This window comes from Acinonyx jubatus, chromosome E1, assembly GCF_027475565.1.
Source record: "Acinonyx jubatus isolate Ajub_Pintada_27869175 chromosome E1, VMU_Ajub_asm_v1.0, whole genome shotgun sequence".
In the NCBI taxonomy this organism is placed as follows: Eukaryota; Metazoa; Chordata; class Mammalia; order Carnivora; family Felidae; genus Acinonyx; species Acinonyx jubatus.
In genome coordinates, this window is record NC_069397.1 from 36,332,617 (window position 1) to 36,353,735 (window position 21,119).

At 44.2% G+C, this 21,119-nt stretch overlaps 1 protein-coding gene across 1 annotated transcript in view; it reads left to right on the forward strand.

The window, feature by feature from the left end:
• Positions 1 to 21,119, forward strand: part of SKAP1 (src kinase associated phosphoprotein 1) — a 276,200-nt gene that overhangs the window by 252,173 nt on the left and 2,908 nt on the right. Inside the window, exon 11 of the mRNA XM_027033973.2 lies at positions 1,288 to 1,388. Within this exon, the coding sequence (XP_026889774.1) occupies positions 1,288 to 1,388 (101 nt within the window). The remainder of the gene's footprint in view (positions 1 to 1,287; positions 1,389 to 21,119) is intronic.

Genomic DNA, 21,119 nt, shown 5'->3' on the forward strand with positions numbered 1-21,119 from the left:
CTGTGCCTTTGTTGTTTGAACTGCTGGTAAGTGAGGAATGAGCGTTTTAAGAAGCAAACATAGCCAGGGCCTCCGCCCACCCGCACCGCCCACCTGCTTTCCTCCACCTGTCCTCATCCTCAGGGACCAGCACTATCCTTCCTCCCGGGAGAGTCAAAACAAATGAAGGGAAAGGTAGAAACTGGTGTTAATAGGGTGCCCAAAAGTCACTTGGGTTTTCATCAGAAGCCAGGACTCCTGACTGCCATCAATAAGAATCTCATTTTTGGTGGGTGTCTTGCTGACAGTGCTCACGCATAGCATCCTAAGGAATGGTAGCGCAGCCACATCATCCCTGGTCTGGTGGGCATTAGCTCTCCTGCCATTCAAATCCCCAGATCCTCTCCCACTTTGTGCTCTAGTGTTTAACCTTTCCGGGTAGAAGAAGATCAATACAGATTCTTCATTGCTAAGAATCAATGGCTGTCCTGTGGCATCACTGCCATCTAGTCTTGCTGAGAAGCCCAGTAAATCTCCCCAGCTGCTTCAAACGCTTGGTGTGTCGTCTTCAGTTGCTTTCATTTTTAATGCAGATCACTTTGGTTTCTGTCCCCCTGGGGGTTTGCAGATAAATCTTGGCAGACATGTTCAGGGTCTACAAATGAGATGCTGGAAAAGGGCCAGCCCACCCAGAATTTAGTTGCAATGGATGAGACACCCCTTGGTTCCACTTAAAGCCTGGGTTCTTCGTAACCGTATTTATTGGGGATTACCTCATATAGTACCTGGGTGGGAAGTGCCCAGGATGAAGTTTCCCGTGTAACAGAAGAGACCCACATGGGAGACTGTGATACAGATGCATGTGGGCTGACTCAGCCTCTCAGTAAACGGGCAAAAGTCGGAGATTTATCCCATTCTTTGAAATGCACATTGAAGAGAAGCACTGGCTAGTTTAGAGGCCCTGGATCAAAAAATATCTGGCAGGAAATCTCTGCACTGCTTATTTACAAACCAAGCAAAAACTTACCTGCCTGATTTTCTTTTATTAATAAATGAATGTATTTGTCATATTGTTGAATAGCATCTGACTAAGGGTGATCTGTAAATATTTAATGTTACTTAATGATCTCCTTTTCCCACAGTCCTTTGCTCATGCTGAGTGTTTGGCTGTATCTCATCCCAACCCCTCTGAATCTTAGGTTTCCTAGGGGCAATATCAGAACTCTGGTTTCCATTTGCAGCAAAAATGTGGACTCTATGGAAAAAGACAGAGTCCTTTTAACTTTGATTTCTCCTCTCTTTGATCAGTGGACTATACCAATTATTACCAGGGCCTATGGGATTGCCATGGTGACCAGCCAGATGAACTATCCTTCCAACGGGGTGACCTCATCTACATTCTGAGCAAGGTAAGGACATAGAGTGTGGGGCTTGGATCAAAAGTCGATTTTTTCATTCTTGATGATGTAGTCACCATAACTACAGAATCATTCCATGTCATACATTTCTCTCGTGTGTATTATACGTCTCCCTCACTCATAAATTCCCACTGATTTATAATTGTTAGGGAAAAGCTTAATTGAAAATTCAGGTTCAGGAACTAATTTTCAAATTTAAAAATGCAATAAAGTAGACATGACACTAAAACTATGCCAATCAAATGTATTCTTTTTAGGGTCTTATGGTGCTTAAAAGGTCATCATTATGTACATAATTTATTACTGTATTAATACTCTTGAAAACATTCTGGCTCCGTAAACCACATTTTTATGTCATTTACAGATAAAGAAGACTGCGGTATACTAATGATGAGTTCAGAGCTAGTTGGCTCAACTGGTGTGAACAAGTGTTGATAAGGCCAGGATAGTGAATCCAACCCCACAAGGGCCAGCTAACTTTATTCTCTTCCTCAGTCATAAAGTTAACTAACCCCTAGCCCCAACTAACCCTCTCACAGATAGTGTTGTTGATCATAAAAGAATTAGGAAAAAGTAAAAGGACAGATTATCGCAGATCCATCACTAATGTGAAGAAGATTCAGAACTCACGGGCTACTGTTTGAGGGATCAGTAGCATCATCTTTATAAAGAAAGATTATACATATTCTATATACGTGAGCTAAGGAAATAGGTTCTGTCCCTGAAATAACTTCCTAAAAAGTTCTTTATGAGGTCAATCAAACACATTTTTGGAATAGACACACCTTGCTCTTTAATTAGTGTGTGGATTCTGTAAAGGCAAATTGAAAGCCCATTGTATTTTTAACTCATCGTTTGCCACTTATCTTTATTCTATCAATGGCCAAGGGTTTGTCTCAATTTGAAATATACCATAAGGGCCTTAGGAAACAGACTGGGCTGACTTAACGTACCTTTGAGTGTTTCCAACCGGTCCCCTTAGAACGAGGACCAAATTCAGACCCCAACCTTCTGCAGAAGAGTAGGGAGCCTGCAAGCCCTGCTGACTGAGATCACAATCTTCTAGTGATTTCTTCCAGAGCCCTAATTCAGTGCTATCCTGGTGCCATTCTGGTGCAGCTCCAATACACCAAGAATAAATTGGAAGCAAAGAAGGGAGTGGACATTGGCCTGATTGGTATTTCAAATGCCCGAAAGCAAGGTTTGCCTTGTAATAGAATTTGTGTACATTACCACGCTGGCATTACAGGGGTAATCGAGTTATCCACTCAGGTGTGACCAGGCCTCTGTTTGCCCAGAGCCTGCAGGTGAACAAATTAACTGTTTACATTGTCTGAGGTGCCTGCAGCAGGAGGAGGGGGGAGAACAGAGCCAGACTGTCTGCTGGCCTTCTCTCTCAGTCATGATTATTTTGTTTGTTTTGCATGTCTTTTTTGCCTTTGTTAATGGCTTCTCACTGGGGGTCCCTCTCCTCCATTTAGAAGGGGCTGTGGGGTGACTTTCCCTGCAGTACAGAGCTGTCTGCAGTTACCGCGGCTGTTGTATTTTTAAGAGATACCAAAGAACATGGAGAGCCTCCCCTACCTGTTTTTTTAACCAATCCCCCTCCCCCTCCTCCCTCACGGAAAGCTAATATATCAAAGTTTGATTCAGGGAGAATACGTCGCTGTTCTGGTTCTGTCTGGTTTCTTTCTCCATCTTTTGGACGGTTGTAAGTCTATTTTCATCCCTTACCATTGTTGTAGCGCATTTCTCCCCCCAAAAGCCACACCAGCTGCCTCCCTTCTCCATGTTGTTAATCCCTGCATGTCAGAGGAGGAAATGAGAAGCTAGAAACTCAACTGGAGTTTCCCTCATAAAGCTTCATTCCACTTAACGTTGGCTTGGGGAACATTTCGGATTGGATTTACCTTTATTATATCACCTAACTCAATAACAGTCCTTGGACAGGAAGGAACCTTAAAAGGCCACCCAATCCATTCCCTTGCCTCTAAGAAGCACAAATGAAACAATTCAGACAGATAGGAAAGGAGATCCCTCTACCATTAGCTGTTTGTCTATTCAGACCTTCAATAACTCTTAACCTCCGCAATTTTCTTTTCTCATATGAATCCTAAATTCATTCCACTTTAACCCCAACCGGCTTGATTTGTTGGAATCAGTTATCCTCTGCAACCTGCCTCTCACACCTGGAGGAAAAGAACTGACTCAAGTCGAGGTTAGTCCAGAAAAATGGTATCCAGAAATCTACGTGTTACTTTTCTCTCTGACCGAAAAACCTTTGTTAAGGGAAGAAAGGCCTGCTGGTTTAGGAACCTGGAGAAGTCTATTTCCCCCAAGAAACATAAGACAAGACACAACTGGGGCAGCTCAGCTTGCCTCGACCAGTTTCCTCACCTGTAAAATGAGGCAGTTGTATTGGGTGACCTCTAAGTTTCCTTCCACCTCAAGCATTCCTGTCGTAAACATGATGAGACAGATCCCGCAAAAGTGCTAAAGAAATCCCACACAAAAATGCATTTAGCTTTAATTGTATTCAGATTAAACGAATTGAAAAATTTCAATTATAAGCTCTTTTGTTTTGGGCCCTCATAAATGCCTCTGGCTTTCCCCTCTCTCTTTCCATGATAAAACAAATATGTTGGGGCACCTGGGTGGCTCAGTCAGTTAAGCATCCAACTCTTGGTCTCGACTCAGGTCATGGTCTCACAGTTCCTGAGTTTGAGCCCCGCGTGGGGCTCTGAGCCGGCAGCGCGGAGCCGGCTTGGGATCCTCTCTCTCCCTCCCTCTCTGCACCTCCCCTGCTTGCTCTCTCTCTCTCTCTCTCTCTCTCAAAATAAATAAATAAACTTAAAAAAAAAGATATATTAAAAAAAGAAAAGAAATACGGTGGGAGCAGGCTAAGAACAGGCAGTGGACCCTGGATGAGGAAGTGGGGTGGGGTGGGGGCTTTATTCCTGGGCATCTGCTATTGTTAGTAGTTGCCCAAACATGACCCAACCTTGAATCCTAGAACACTAGGGCCAGGAGAGACTGTTAGGGTCTTTAGGCAAGAATGATCCCAGAAAGAGAGCTATTTGTCCTTTTTAAAATAAAATTTCCAGAGACGATGACTGGCTGGGCAAGAAAGATACCAAATACCCATCACCTGTCCTATTCTTAAGGAAGCTGGTCAGTAACAGATGAGTTACTTACGTGACCCTGAGCAAAGTCACTCAATCCTGCTTATCTTCAGCTTTCTCATCTGTAAAAATGGGAATAACTTCTGTTCATAGGGGTTCTGATGCTTGCCCTAGAGAGTGTGTGTCAAGAAGTACCTGGCATCTAGGAAAAGGCAACTATTATTACATTCATCTCTTTTCTGCTAACAATAAAGTAAACTGCTGGGGTCAATACAGGGTACATGCTAGGCGTTCAGTAAATTATTGGTGAAGTGAGGGAGGAAAACCAGGTAGCCTGTCCCACCGAGAACTCTTCACAGAGACACTCAAAAGCACAAAGGCTTCTTACTTGGAAGGAGAAAGCCATCTAGTGCAGAGGCCTACACGGAAATCCACGTAGCCTTTCCTGGTCTGAGAGATTGTGTCACTGACAAAATTGATGGATTGTTCAGACTTCTCGTCGGATGAGAGGCCAGAACCACATATCCAAGCTCTGAAACAGTAACCAACGGGGCGCAGGCAGCAGCCCTGCTGACCTCCCCTAACACAGCCATCCATTCCTAGGCCCCATGCAGTTTCGTGCCCACTTAATCCACCGAGTTCCAATTTGGGTCTTAAAATATATTGAAGGGAGATTTTAATAACGAAGCCTATCTGTGCGTCCAGCGGATGTTCTCTGGGCCCAGATATATTCCGAACAGCTTTTTTTGGTCCAAGAACTGAGCTCCGTTTCCACCCGCTGCAGGGACGCAGCTCAGGCCACAGCGGGGTGTTTAGCGCTCTTCAGTGGCTCCAGATTGTGGCGCTTGTGCAGGTCTCCTCATACGTAACCGATGGCTCCGGAGAGCCTGCCTCTCGTAAATTACTTCCCACGATGCCTGCGACCACCGCAGAATTCAAGTTTGAATAGAGCAGGAAAAAGGTGTTTGAAAGGCCTGTTCACTCAGCTGCATTTTAATTTCCTTTTCAATCTTGTCCCAATTAATTTCACAGAATTAATCTCACAGAAGCAAACTCGGCAGCATTGAGGCTGCGGTTTTAGTGTGGCGGTCGCTCTGCCTGAACATGAAATAGGAGCTAATATAAAAATCCATCTGCTGTGTTTGAAATACACGCCGGCTGCTGCTCAGTCCTGTCTGACATTCCAAACATCAACAGCGGGGAAAAGTGATTTGGGGGTTAGTGGCCATCAGTACTTGGCAGGGGTTCAACAACAGGTGTACTCCAAAAATCCATTCAGCCTGGGCACCAGGCATGACAGGGCAGGTGCTGAATCACCCTCCGTGCAGTAACGCTGTGCCCTGGCTTAGTTCCTTTTATCTGCAGACCCTAAGACCCTTCTGTGGACCAGCACTGCTATGGGCATTTATTTTAAGTGGAAGAAAGGGAGGTACAAAGCCCCTACTTGGATAAGATGAGTCACAAGTCCCAACTTTCAGAGAAGTGACTCTCTTACTGGCTCCTAGGTCTCTCACTAGGGAAACCTTTTTCTTAAGGACTAAAGGTGCTTGTTCTGCTGTGCGGGAGAACTTCAGTAAACGCCCATTTAAAGATTAACCCACCTGGGGACTCCTGGCTGGCTCAGTCAGTGGAGCGAAGGACTCTTGATCTCAGCGTTGTGAGTTTGAGCCCCACGTTGGGTGTGGAGATTACTTAAAAATAAAATCTAAAAAAAAAAAAATTAAGCCTCCTATGCTCCAGCAGATAAGGGCAAATTAAAGAGAGAAAAAGAATCTCTTTCTCAATTGACTAGAAAGGAGACAAGGTCCCTAAATGAGATCCTCTATTTAAGGTAAACTGAGTCAGTAGGCTACCTCTCTGGGGCTTATGTGCTGTGCCTCAGTTCTTGGCCTTAGACCCCTCAAAGATTTGCCCAACTACTTAACCCCATGGCGATTGGCCTTGGAGCAACCAGCTGGGTACCACTGAAGGTTTATATTTATATGGTGGCTTAGCTGGGGTGGGAAGATGTTCTCATGGACCACACCACGCTTTTGTTGTGTTCTCTGCCCAGATATATGTTAACATGGAAACAGAGAGCCTTACAGGCAAAGTTAAGTTTAACATCACACTCATGATGCTGTCAAAAGGCTTTGGGCCTTATGAGGATGAGGATAGACCAACTTTGTCGCCCTGAGTGACATTTAGCATCTAGTGAGGGATTGAAGCTACTTAAAATTAGGCTGGATCCTAGCTCCAAACCCAGCTCCTTGTAATCTGGATGCAGCGGGTCTGTTCCTGGCACACCTGGACTGTGTTATGTCTGTTATAATAGGGTTTTTAAAGCCCCGGGTTCTCCACCCACTCCCTCAAAGGACTACTTAAAGAGAGTAGACCTTTTCCCCTCCCTTGACCCCCTCTCCTCCAGAAGAGATTTGTATGTTGTAAAAATTATCTGAATGCAGCCGTACTTGCTCTTCTAAGTGTGCTTAGTTGAATGTGACAACAAGCCTCATAAAAACAGAGAAGTTAATTCCTTCACTTGCTTTAAATGAAGGGTTGGGTTTCTTTTTTTTTTTTTTTTTTTGGTTTTTAAATTTCAGGGCTCTGAGGGAAAGGAGGTGTTTGGTGACATCTAGTGTCCATTTAGGACTTCCTCAGGCACCATTACCCTCAGCCTGGCTGAGTGGGGGGATGGGCGGGTTATTTGGGAGGTAATGCAAGGGTAGTAAGTGGGGAGAATATAGGCCTGGGGCACAGGCTGCCCAAACAGTGTGATGAAACTGATCAATGCCTGTCAAAGAGCAATTATTCACCTCTGACCCAACCAAAGGGGGCGAGTGAGGGGGATACCATCGGAAAATATCTTTTCTTATTTATGATGATATGAAAGAGAAGCAGAACCTGTCCCCACCACCCCATTTCATGTTAACAAGCAGGTCCACACTGTGCTGTGATGACGAAGATGATGATGATGGTGGTGTTTTCTCTCATTAATAACCCCAATGGGAGTCTATAGAGTCAGGAGGATGGGAATGGGATTTGGGGTCAGCTGGAAGGCAACGGTCATACACCGGTCAGATTCAGTAGAGGCCATTCCTTTCCCCCAGACAGGAACCAATCGTCTAGAACAAACCCTGGCAGCCTCATTCCTTCCAGGTAATTTTTATAAATGAGGGGACACCCATTCCAAGAGAGGACAAAAGGGAGAGGATGCCTCTGTGTGTGTGTGTGTGCGTGTGTGTGTGCATATGCATGCATATAAACCTACTAACAAGAGCCCCAATTGCATATCAACCCTATCCTCCAAACTCTGGCCATTTATTGTAAAACCCGTTTTTTTAAAGAGAGTAAGATTGGCATTTTCCACTTTACTCTCCTTACTCTAAAACTGTTGTCCTGGACAGGAGCCTTCACTTTCTACACACACACACACACACACACACACACACACACACCTTTCAGTCAGGTGGAAAGTCCCAAATCAGATAATTAACTATGAGGCCCAGACAGAAATGTTTACCTAGAACCATATAAGCCATGGCAGGGTTAGGTTAATGCTCAGAATCGCCCGATGCTTTACCAGCTCCAGTGCAAAAAAATTCCAGCCATTTATTTTGCAGTGAATTTATAACAAATGCTGTTAAAGGCTTCGTCTTTTGACAGAGGTAATAATAAATTCACTGTTAAAGACGGTAGTTTAATTCCTTATACCTCCAATACTGCACAGAATAAACCATATTCATCACTGAGTAATTTTTTACCACATAAATCTTTAAAACTAACCGGTGAAGGCTGTTGAGACTGAAATATTGTGAATTTATTAGATATGCCCATGTAGTATTGGATTCAGAGGTTTCCATTCGAATATATTATGGGGAAAATTTGTGTCTTTAACTGTGACATTCTCTCCATTTCCCACTGCCAGTATTATAACAAGCGGCTCCTCCAGAGTCAACTGCACGTTTATTAGACAGAGATTTAGTAATAAACTCCTCACTAATCTGCCAAAGAGGCTGGATGACATTTCAGTGAGATGCTCTATTTAAAAGGAGTCACAAAAGCTTTGTTTCTGTGTAATTATTTTCTCAAAAGGAGCTCAGCCTCCCCAAACCTCTGCCTGCCAGCATTTCTTGGTAGTGTATGGATCCAGCTCTCCCACCCAACTAGCAAAATATTAAAAGCCAATTATAACCTCATTGCAAACATACAGGGCAGTAACTTCCAAGCAGTTTATAGGATTAGTTAGCGGGGGAGGGGGCTTGGGGCAATTGGTGAGAACAGAGAAAAGCTGGAATTAGCAGACACTGCCAGACGTATGGTATTTAAGGGCTAATAAAAAGATTATATTGATCCTCAAACGAGAAATAATAGACAATGGTTTCAGAAAACTTGCTATTTAAAAACTTTCTTCTTGACATATGACACATTAAAGATACAATTAAATCCTCAGATTTGAGCAAAAATCCTTTTACTCTACCATATTAATTTTGAGTGAAGATTCTGTGCCTGTTAGATGAGAATACTCTGAACCTTTCTCATGATTTTGCTAGTGAAGTGACATTTAAACTAACCAATTGATTATATCAAATTGTAATGCCCTCTCCAGTTTCATTAAGGAAACATTAATATTGCCAGAATGAAAAATATTTTTTTCATTTAGATGCAGAAATATACATTTTTTTTTTAGCAGAAATCTTTGGCAGTTTCTCTGTTGCCACTATTCCCACTAATATTCTGTATTTGGGAAGAGTTCCAGATACTAAAACTTCCAAGGAACATTGTGAACTTTAAGATTCTTTTTTAATAAAATCAAATCAAATAGGTTTTTAACTGTTAAACAAAGGAGAAAAATCTCCTGGCAGTGCAAGACTGCAGCCCATCAGAATAATTGTTAAAAGACAGAACCCGGCTAGAAAGATAAGCATAATACCAGCAATTAATATTCAGCATTTCACATTATAGTCAAGAGGATGTGTTTTTCTTTGTGATGTGGCTCATAAGCTATGAGTGTTGGGAGCCAGACTCTGAGCTCTGTCTTCTTTCTGTGCATGAGGATTAAGGAGGGGGGGAAAAAAAAAACCCAGCAACAACCATCCTGCTCCATCTGTAAATGAACAAACATCTTGATTTTATAGCTATTTGCTTTGTAAAACTGAGGAATGAAACAAAAATTACTGGATGCCTAAGTAACACTTTAATTCCGAATTCATTTACGCTGTAGCTATGTAGTTGTCACAAACCATAATGCAGTATTTAATTAAAATAACAGAAGTGCATCTAGATATGTCCTGGGGTAGCTATCACCAAATTATAGTCTATGCCATCCGTATTTTATTTATGAAATGGCAGATTCTAAGGTGCAACTAGGCTGATACAACATAAACATTTTTAAACCTGCATTTTTATAAAGGCTCTTTTTTTTTTCCTGCTGTGTCTTTAAATATTTTCCTCCTATCGTTGTGGGGTTTTTTAGTGGGATTGTTTTGATCTCGCTTTCTAACTCTTGCGTTTCAACTATTGACCTCCTGAGTCTTCTGGCTGTGAGAGCCCCCGTCTGTTGTCATGGAAAGGCTTGAGTTTTCACTGGAGCCGCAGCAAGCATGGGACGTCTTAGCAGAACTTGGACGTGGATTCCAAGAGGGTAGGAAAAAAGCAACCCCCTTTTCAGACTCGGTATGCTTGTTCCCATACAATCTTCCTTGCACCTTTTTTCCCACCTATAAATACCCATTATAGTTTACACGCTTGCTTGCTCTACTTTGTGAATGTTCACATGCAGACATACTGCTCCTTTTCATAAACGCATAGCATCTATCTTACACGCACCCACCATCTATCTCCTCGTTCACATTGGCTGTCCCATCCACCTCCTTGTCTGTAGAATTATGTTCAGCAAGGTCCCGATTTATAGGAAATAAATAACGAAAATGGAACGGACTGGGAAAGATAATCGAAACATTCAAATTGTTATTTTTCACTGTACTTTCCACAAACAGAGCATCCGTAAACACCTAGCAAAGGTGCTGGCCGATTCCTAAAACGCAGTGCCTTATGGAACATTCTGAGCCGGGCAAGGTCTCTGCGTTGTATCTTTCCTGTTCTCTCTCTCTCTTGCTTTTTGGTGCTTCAAGACCTCACCATTTTTAAAGGGCAAATGATGCCATGCTGTTATTTTCATTTATCCTCTGCTGCTTATTTATCCTCCGTCTAATGACAAGTTTTTGTCATCATTTATCCTCTATAAGACAATACTAAGAATTTTAAAACAGAAATAATCGTTGCAATCACCTTTTTAAAGAAAATAGCCCTTGCAATTGCTGTGTAAAGATATTCCAATAATGGTATCCTCAGATCACAGCCTGATCCTACAGCAAAGGTCTTTTGGAGACAGTGTTTCTTATACACACTTGTAATTATTTTAGCCCCTTTCACAGGTCACATAGAAAGTTAATTTCAATCGCTGCTAATTTCCGTCCAACAAGAGTGCGGTACTTTCAACCACCCAAAATAATTGGATTCAAAACAAATTTAGGAAATTGAGTGTGTTAGAAAGCAAATAAAAATATCCTTTTGGTAAGGAGGAGGGTGAAAGTAGTAAAAATGGCCTTTTTTTTTCCCCTCCCTTCTTTCCCCTTCACAACTTTGCCATTAAAGTTGCACCTACAGCTAGAAGTTTGTCCGTGAAAAATGGTCATTTTGTTTCTCTGCTCAAAGAATGTTATTAAAATGCTAATTTAAAAGAAAAAGGAGTTAAATATCTAGCGATGGTGCATTCTAATTGCAACCATAATGAGCTCTCTAAATGTGCGTGCCCCTGACACACACAGAGCATAAACAGCAGTAAACAGATCATTAGTACCCGCGTTCATTTATTCTGGCGACCTTACCATGACCCCACCGAGGGTAGGGTGAAAAGCAGGTGGATCTGGCTGTGACACCCCCTAGAGGGATCCAGGAAATGAAGCTATAAGCGGTTGTCATGGAAACGCCTATGTGTGCAGATGATGTAACACACCGACAGGCTGTAGGGCTCTGCAACTGGGACGTTGCCTTTCCCTCGCCGGAACAATCTTGAGGATTAAATTATTCATTTCTTTAATTCACAAAGCAAAAGGAATCCTAATTTTCTTGGTGATGTGCAACTCTCTTTCATTCGTCTAAGGTCTGGAACATGGTGACTTATCATCCCCTCTTTCTCCGAAACCTACCCCAGCTTCCTCCATCCTCGCCCAAGTCACTGAATCTGGCAGAATCAAGTGGGGGAAAGGCAGAAATCTGATGCTCAACATCTGTACTTTAAGAGAGAAAATCTAAGGTTTTAAGCTGAAATTAATAATACAGACAGCGTCCCTTTCTGGTGAGGGCATTTAGTTGACCAGGGACCGAGAGCATCCTATCCTGAACAAGATGGCTTTGTGTGGAGCAGGGCAGAGTTAAGCATAAAGCAGAGAAGGCACCAGCCCCAAATGAGCACATCACCCTCGCAAGGTGCGAGAAAAAGAGATAAGAGAAAACAAGCATCTGCTTGCCCCCCTTCCAAGTCCAATTGAGGGAATCGAGATTAATAAAAATAATTCTTTGGAGAATGATTCCACTCTATCCTACCCTGTTTTGTACCAAACAACCTCAATAACCTTACGGCAATCGTAGAATAACGTTTCTTCTTCTTTTTCTTTTTTTTTTTTTTTTTTTTTAAGGAAGCAGAAAAGACGATCCCTGGAAATTATTTTAAAATAAAAAATATCCTGGCCTGCGCCTCTCCCCCCGCCCCCCCCTCCCCATTGCACTTTAGATGAACCTGTGATATTGTAGCAATGGCCCTTGAAGTGCAGTGGGGAGGTGATTTAGGAGAATATTAAAGGCAATGTGGAGATTCAAGGCGCCTCTCTCAGGGAGATCTGGAGAAATACGCAGCACAGATGGGCCGAGCAGATTAAACATTTCCGTCACATTGTTTCCAAATTGTGCTGTGGTGCCTGAGGCTGGTACTGCGGTCAGAGCAAAACAGAGCGGTGCAGAGCTGCGAGCCGCACAGTTTATGGAATACATATTAATACGCCGGTCTCACATGGTATCACAATTCTATCAGCGCCGAAATGCTGCCGTCTCTATTGTTCCTGAATTCTGCACTTGGCGCCTTGTTTGCTCCCCTCTGCGGAGTGTTTACCTTCCTTTATCCTTCCTCTCTCTTTCAGGCAAAGTTCAAGTCGTGTGTGTCTTCCTCTCATTTCTCTTCCCGCCTTCCCTCTTTCCTTCACGGCTTACGATTTTTCTGCCGTGCACAGTCTGTGTTTTGCACACACCGTCATCACCAACAATGTCCGGTCTGTGCGCGGGTCCTGCATACCAGCCTGGCCTCGACGTGATCATTATCCACTCACACCCAGTTTTAGGACATGAGCTCCAGACTTGAGGCTGAATTTCCCCCTTTGCCTTCCAGGGCTCTCAGACCCTCCATCTAGCTGACACAGTCCTCCCCAGAACACCAACTCTTAGCTGTACAGTTGTCACCATGCGCCCCCCCCCCCACCTGCTGTTGCTGACCACCCAGCCTTTCCGGGCCCCCTTTCTCACACTGTCACATACCTTTCCCTCCTCCCCAATCCAGGCCCATCAACCTCCAGGTTAGCAAGTTCCCTGAAATGTAATAATAAATAAAACTGGTTCAAATGAGACAAATTTAACAATTCATTCTTATTCTGATTTATAGACCAAAACCCTGAATAATGGAAAAAAGAGAAAGTGACTGCCAAGAACTTAAACCATGGTTTGAAACAGCCCAGGGAGGCAGCCAAGCTACCCAAGGTTTCAGCGGAGCGCTGAGCGCTCCAGTCAGTCCTCTGACAGCTTCCAACATCACGAATCCACCGTCCACCCAGCTGACCACTTCCTTTTTCCTTCTGCAAAATGTCTCCACAAAACCTCTTATGCTGCAAAGCAGGCACCTGCTTGTCTTTGGTGAACGATCCCTGTCCCCCGCCTTGCTCTCCTCAGCAGTTGGAAGGGCGCTGAGTTAGAGCCCTCAATTTATTTAATAATTTATGACATCCTCAGAAAGCATTAAATTTCCAAAGCTGGATTTAAGGAGTAGAGAAACTGAGGGCCAACCCAAGAGTAAAAATACGATGTTTTTGGCTGACCATGGGATATTACAATCTACTCTGCTTAGGAATTCGAATTTCCCATCTTTACTTATGATGATGTCAGATGCAGAACCACTGATAAAAGAAATAAGCAATCATAAACCAATAATTCTGTGATTCATTGGCCCTTCCCATACATATATCAGGTACCTATCGATCTCTCATGTCAGGAGCTGACTGATTGTTCTCTTGAAGAGGAATCGTCTTATTTACAAGCGCTGATACAGTGAACTTTGATGGTTAAAAGAACAAAATGTGAGACATTTTCCGGGAATCTTGTTCCACGGAGGCTTATCGAAGCCCAACTCAGGGTGAACAGAGAACATCTCTGTTAGGAGCATTCTCAGGGTAGACAGTGTCAAGCGGCTTGTTCCCAAAGCCATCATGTGGCTTTGAACAAGAGCCGTGAGAAGACAGCACAACTTTTAAGTCACAGTTAAAGGGATGGGGCCTTAGTGGTACACCTGAAAGTAATATAACATTGTACATCAAGTATATGTCAATAATAAAAGAAAAAAGAGAGAGAAAGACGGTGCCTTAGAAGGAATGAGCAAGCCTGGTCAGCCTTAGAAGAAGGAGCAGACTCTTCTGCAGCTGGAAGGCTGAAGCCTAGGAAAGCCAGCATGGCAGGTACAAGGATTCCTGATTTCCTTTCGCTGTGTTTTTAAACGAGGAGGCTGGGGAGAGGGTGGATGGAGATGGCCACACTGGGCCAAAGTGCGGATCCAGGCCAGGGAGATCATTGTATTTTCCCCCAAGAGCACTGGTTCATAAACTGTAGAGGGTTCACAAACCCTTCGAGCATCTGACAGAAGTTCTGGACCTCACCCCAGGGACAAGACACAGGTACACGTGCACACACAATTTTACACCAGTTTCAAGGAACTCAAAGATCCCTTCGTGTCCATCCGTGGACAGGCCAGGGGTTCGCAGACTCCATTTTAAGAATCTGTGCCCTAGAGGGTGGTGCTTTCCTTTTGTTGGAACAGCCTAGGATTCACTGAGCCTAGAAATTGAATTCTTATCCCAAGACAGGATGGTCATTCCAGGTCATGTCTGTGCTACTCCAGGGGAGCCATGGAAGAGCTTATACAAATAGGAACCAGCAGGGAGGAGAGAAATTAAAATGTAGCAATCATGGAGTAGGGGTATTTAATCTCTTTTAAGGCTTATGATAGGCGCCTGCTGGTTTTCCCCCTGATATCCCCTGACACCTACTGACAGGGTATTTGCAGCACCACACAGGGACTCAGGGCCCTGTGACAGGAAGAGCGCTGAGGAGGTCCATGATAGTCTTGAAACCATAAACAGCAATAGGAAACCACTGGAGGCAGAGTCAAGCTGTGCAACGTGCCCGTGGTTGGTGGCCATACTGCTTTTTGTTTATAGAATTTGCTGTTCTTTTTATGGCAGGTTTGGTAGGGTTGGGGTTTTTTTCCTTGTTGATGGAGATTAGCAGCATAAATCCTTCTATGGCAGTGTGCAATCCCCCATAAACACTTCTGATTGTTGCTGATGGTGAGCGCCGTGTCTATTTCAAGTTCACTCAATGTTCTGCTCATCTAGGCCAATAGCTTGTCCAGCCAGATAAGGGAGTCCAAATAACCAACCTTTACTTTTAAGATCCCTTCATTTGGGGAGTTCAAGGAGGTGGGACAGGGTTGGTGTTGAGGGAAACGGGTATTTAATCAAGCCTCGAGATAATAACGATGAGAACAAACCCCACGTCGTACTATTTTTGAGTGAAAAGCTTCTAAAAAGACTTTGTGACGACAAGCAAGTGCCTATGTTAAGGGCTTGTTTCCTCTTTTTAAAAAAAAACAGCTTTTTATATTCTTATCTAAAGCATCTTCAGTTAACAATTTTGTGTAATTAACCTCTTAGCTCTACCATACATGATGTATATAGAGTTAAGGACTGAGGAGCCTGTACAGTTCTGATTCCTTAACATCATGGCCACATATCCCCACCTTGGAGGTAGAAACACTTCCGCGTTGAGGATTTTAGGTCTCCCGGGAGCATCTCAGCACTTTTTCTGGTTTTTCAAAACATCTGGGCACAAGAAGTCAAACTTCATTGAAAACGTTGATCCCAAGAATTCAGTTCTCTCTCCCATCTCAAAACTAAAATCCAAGGATCAGCAACTTCATAAAAATGCAGTAAATTAGCACCTCTAGACAAGAGCAGAGTTCATTCAGAGCCGGGGTCTGCCTGGCTGAGCCAGTACTCTCTCCATTTTAATAGTTTAATAAAAATTAGCATAATTAACGAACATCTGTATGATCCAGAGTGGTGCAATTTGGCACTTGGAAACGAGGGCTTAAACATGATTGCTGTGAGTTTAATGTTGTTTTAATTCTTTTTGGCACTGTGCAGTGAAATGAACGTTTGGTGGTGATAGTTCTCGGCCGGATCTCATCTGCATTTTTCTCCCTTTGATTATGAGCAATTGTGGACTCCCCAGCAATTCATCAAAGTAGAAATTATTTTAAAATACCTCGTGGTGTTCAGACTGGGCTGGGGCAATGCATGGGGGGTGGTAGCAGAAGAGAAGGCTAGAAATTTTCCATTCATGCTTTAAACATCTCAGGCCCTGCAGCCCTTTTTGCGTCTCCAACCAAGGGATGAAATCTGGAAAAGCCAGTCAGATCCCAAGACCTGTAGGTGCTTTGATTAAGCTCCTAGGCTCCCACAGCAGGATGCTTATGGTCTCTGAGATGGTGCCATCCTCCTTACGCTCTGCCTGCTCTTTTGTTTTGAAGGGCAAAGAGTTGATTTCACTCATTGCGGGTCTCACCACTGTGGTAAGGCTACTACATCTGCGGTCGGCAGGGTCAGTGCTCCCCTCGAGCGAGAGCCCGCTGACTGGGAGCCTGGCCTTAGCAGGTGTCCTGCTGAGGCTCATCTGCTCCCTGTTTGCACCCTCTTCAAGCCGGCAGAGAGCGCCTTCCCAAGGCTTAGTCCCTGCTCCTGGCATTATGGCCAAAGGCGGATGCGACGAAGCAGGAATCAGAGTCAGGTGTCTTGACCCGTCCCTAGGAAGGGAATGCCCGATCTGAGCCCCTCAGGTGATGAAGACGACACCATGTGGCAGGTGGAAGACCACACTTCACACATGTTTCAGAAAGTTGACTTCGAGCAGAAGACTGTCAAACAACATTGTGCCCACCCTCTGCCTGTGAGGAGGCGGAAGAGTAAAGCTAGGGTTTTTGTGAGTAACAGTGAGAGAGGAAGACAGAATATGTGTTCCCCTTCACAGCAAGGCTTTATTGGAAATGGTGTTCCAGCAACACGCTAAACAAAAGGCAACACTACAAGAAAACATCAGGCGGAAACTGCCCTAACTTTAGTGTTGGAAAATGGACAGTAACATAACTTGTACGGAGAGGAGCTTAAATTGTCCTGACAGGCAGAGGCTAAGGAGCTCTGGGTAATTTCCCACAAGGCAGCGCGGACAGTAGGGAGAAGCTGGCCTGGGGGACGAAGGGAATGAGAAGGCGTGGGGAGACGGCGTGCTGGGTGGTAGACACATTCACTTATTTAAAACTGGCTTTCAGGGGCGCCCGGGTGGCTCAATCGGTTGAGCGTCCAACTGAAGCTCAGGTCATGATCTCATGGTTTGTGAGTTCAAGCCCTGCATCAGGCTCTGTGCTGACAGCTCAGAGCCTGCTTCAGATGCTGTGTCTCCCTTGCTCTCTGCCCCTCCCCCACTCATATTCTGTCTCTCTCTCTCTCAAAACTAAACATTAGAAAAATTAAAAAAAAAAAAGACTGGTTTTCAAAAGCTGATTCCCTGTTCTTCTTAGGATCAACTCAGTCTCACTTGCTATGGCATTTGGCATTTGAGACTCTCCTCATGGTATTTAGGGAGCCATTTGGGGAAAGTGTCTCCAAAGGCAGTTGCTCTCTTCCTGCCACAACCAATCTAATCACCAGGGGAATATCTTGGAGTTAGTTGTAACTAAATCTGCTCAACTGAAAGAATAAGTCCCAATGCTCCCCTCATTTCTTCGTAACCTCACTGAACAAGTATTTTTTGGCCCCATTCTGTGCCGGGTACCATGCTGAGTGCTGGGGGTGCAACAGCAAACAAAACCAACAAGGTCCCAGCTCTCACAGAACTTTCCAGCTAGTGACTGGCTCTGAGACAAAGGCAGACTGATACAAGGCAGGGTGATGAACTCATTTCCAGGGAAGCACAGGGCACAGTACTGTGGACCACAGAGCTGGGGCCCCCACACAGAGAGTTTCAGAGAGAGGCTTCTAGAGAGTCTAGAGCAACCCAGGAATTGAGATCTGAAGGCTGCTTAGGAGGGAGCCCCATGGCAGGGAGGAGGGCAGGAGAGGCTAAACAGACAGAGGACAGGCTCCAAGATAAGAGAGCCTGTGGCCCATGGGAATAGTGAGACAAAGTCTGTTTTACTGAGGGTCCACTGGATTTAGGGGGTGTACGGCAATGCTGAGCGGTCGATGGGACCAGGTCATGCACGGCCTCGTTCACTTTGTCAAGACGTTGACAAAAGGCATTGGGAAGCCACTTAAAGGCTTCAACAGAGCACTGATATTATCAACGTGCATCAAAATGAGCCTGGCTGCAGAATGAAGACAAGATTGGAGGGGCAAGAACGGAGATACAGAAACCAGTGTGGGGGGTTGTTTCGGTAGTCCTCATGAAAGATGACAGTGACATGACTAGGGTATCGGCAACGGGAATGGAGAGAAGTGCATGGATTCCAGTAATGCTTTGAAAAGAATCTGCAGAACTCAAGGACTGACTGGAAGAGGGGGGGTGAAATTGGAAATGACTCTTGGTTTTCTGGCTTAATTAACTGAGTGCATGGTGCTACCACTCACTGAGATAGAGGACACAGGAAGTAAAGATAGTTTGGGGGTGGGAATGGAGACAGAAGCAGGATGAGGGGTTACATTTAGGATATGTTGAGTTTGAGCAGCTTAATAGATATGCAGTTGGGTATTAGGATCCAAGACTTAGATCTGGGCTGGAGCTATTGTTGTGAGTCATTTACGTGGCAGCTAAAGCATGGATGTATATAAGGTTGCTCAGGGAAAGTGCAGTTAAGTCAGGAGAGGGCCAGGACAGAACCCTGGAAACAACCATATTGAAAGGAGGGGTGGAGAAAGATGAGCTTGCAAAGGAGAACGAGAAGAAGCAACCAGAGGTAAGAGGGAAGCCAGGAGAGTGTAATTATCATAGAAACTAAGAGAAGAAAATGCTTCAAGAAGGGTCCATGGTTCCAGGACTGCTGAAAGCTCAAGTAAGTTAAGGACTGAGAAGTACCATCCAGTCTGAGCAATTAAGGAGGTTGTAGGCGACCACGGACAAAATGTGTGAGTGGAGTGATACAAGCAGAAGCCTGAGAAGAGTGGCTTGGAGATGGAATAGAAAGCAAGAACTTGGGGTGGAAAGGGAAGTAAACCCTTTCAGTAAGTTTGACTGTGAATTAGCAGTTGGCATAGGCTAGTAGAAATGGGAAGTTGATGGGGCACCTGGGTGGCTCAGTCGGTTAGGCGTCCGACTTCGGCTCAGGTCATGATCTCGCAGTTTGTGGGTTTGAGCCCCGTGTGGGGCTCTGTGCTGACAACTCAGAACCTGGAGCCTGCTTCGGATTCTGTGTTTCCCCCACTCTGTTTCTTCCCCCTCCCCTGCTCACACTCTGTGTCTCTATCTCAAAAATAAATAAATGTTTAAAAAAAAAAAGAAAAAAAGAAATGGGAAGTGGACATGTCGTGGGAACTATTTAATAAGTGTTTTCAGGGGGGCCTGGGTGGCTCAGTCGATTGGGCCTCTGACTCTTGATGTCGGCTTGGGTCATGATCTCATGGTTTGTGAGTTCGGGCCCCACGCTGTCTGTGCTGACAGCGTGGAGCTTGCTTGGAATTCTCTGTCTCCCTCTCTCTCCGCCCCTCCTTCTGCCTCTCTCGCTCTCACTCTCTCTTTCTCTCTCTCAAAAATAAATAAATGAATGTTTTTTAAAAAGATAAAGAAAACTCAGCTTTTGAAAATATTAAAAATAAGTGTTTTCAACGACAAAAGAAACTTGAACACATTTTGTGCTGATGGAAGGAGCCATTTACAATAGAGGCCGAGGTCGGACTCCACAGAATCTCATCTCTGAGAAATAAAGAAAGTGGAAGAGTTACAACGGCACGTAGCGAGGGATAGTCTTAAACCCAAGCACACATGGGGAGAGAGTCTTTAAACCAGAGGAGGGATACGTCCTCCACTTTAATGGTAAAGAGGGATGGTTGTCAGTACAGGTTAGTTCCTCTTTGGTGGCTGAAAGTTGACACATCTGACAGGTTCTCTTTCCTTTTTGAAGGTGGAAAAAAGGTGATCCGCTCAGAAGGAGGGGGGAGGCAGAGGAGGAAGGGTGGAGAGATACTCTATCAAAAAAGAAACAGAAAGATGCCCAGTTATCCTGGAATTTTATTGTGTCACCAACCTGGTTTTCTTTCTTTCTTTTCGTTTCTTTTCCTAGTAGAATTCAACAGCCAAGGGTGCAAAAAGCAGACAGGTAGCTTCATGGTACCCCAAAGCCAGCTGAACCAGAATACAAGATTTTGCCTATATATTCCTAAATTTTACTTCCATCAAAAGAAAGAAAATATTTTCTGGTGCTTTCAGAAGTACTCCCATAATGTTTAACACCCACTGTGCTTTTGGAGAAGCTCTTCTGTATTCAAGATGCTCCACTCCCAGCCCTGTGACTGCCCCTTCTCTTAAACCCTTTCATTCCCTCTCTTATTTGCCCCTCTCTGGAGCCCTTAAGTCCTGCCTATCAACCTCCCACCTCTTCCTGGAGAAGAATCTAATGTTTAGAGCACCTACTATGTATCAGACGATTATACTCCCACAACAAGAGGGGAGAGATATTATCCCTGCTCTTACAGAAGAGGAAGTGTAAGCTAGGAGAACATAAGGTCACATGGCTACAAAATGACCAAGTGGGGATTAGATCCCAGTCTGTCTGACTCCAAAACCCATTACTCTATATGCTATAAGCTCCTGGGGAGCAAGGATAGGATCCATCATTACATACCTCATGGGAACTCAAACAGCACTTTGCACATGGAAGATGCGTGGTAAATATTATTGATTTGAACTGTGACCTGATTCCCTGAATATCTTTAGTGCTCTGGCATTTCGGACGTGCCCGACTTTCTCAGAAGAAGCCAATCCACTCTGCTTCGTAAAAGACATGCTCTTTACAATGCAATGGCATTTCCTATACGAGGTTTACACTGTTAACAGGAAGATAACAAAATGAAGGGTTTGCTTTCTTTCTCTAGATGACTTTTTTTTAATTTAATAATCCCATCAGAGGATAATCCCTGATGGGATAATAATCCCCTCATGGACCCAAGAAGGGTCCATGGTGCCAGTACAAGTCAGACTGATAGTGCCGACAAAGAAATCACGCAACATTGCGTCCCATGCAATCACTATAAAAGGT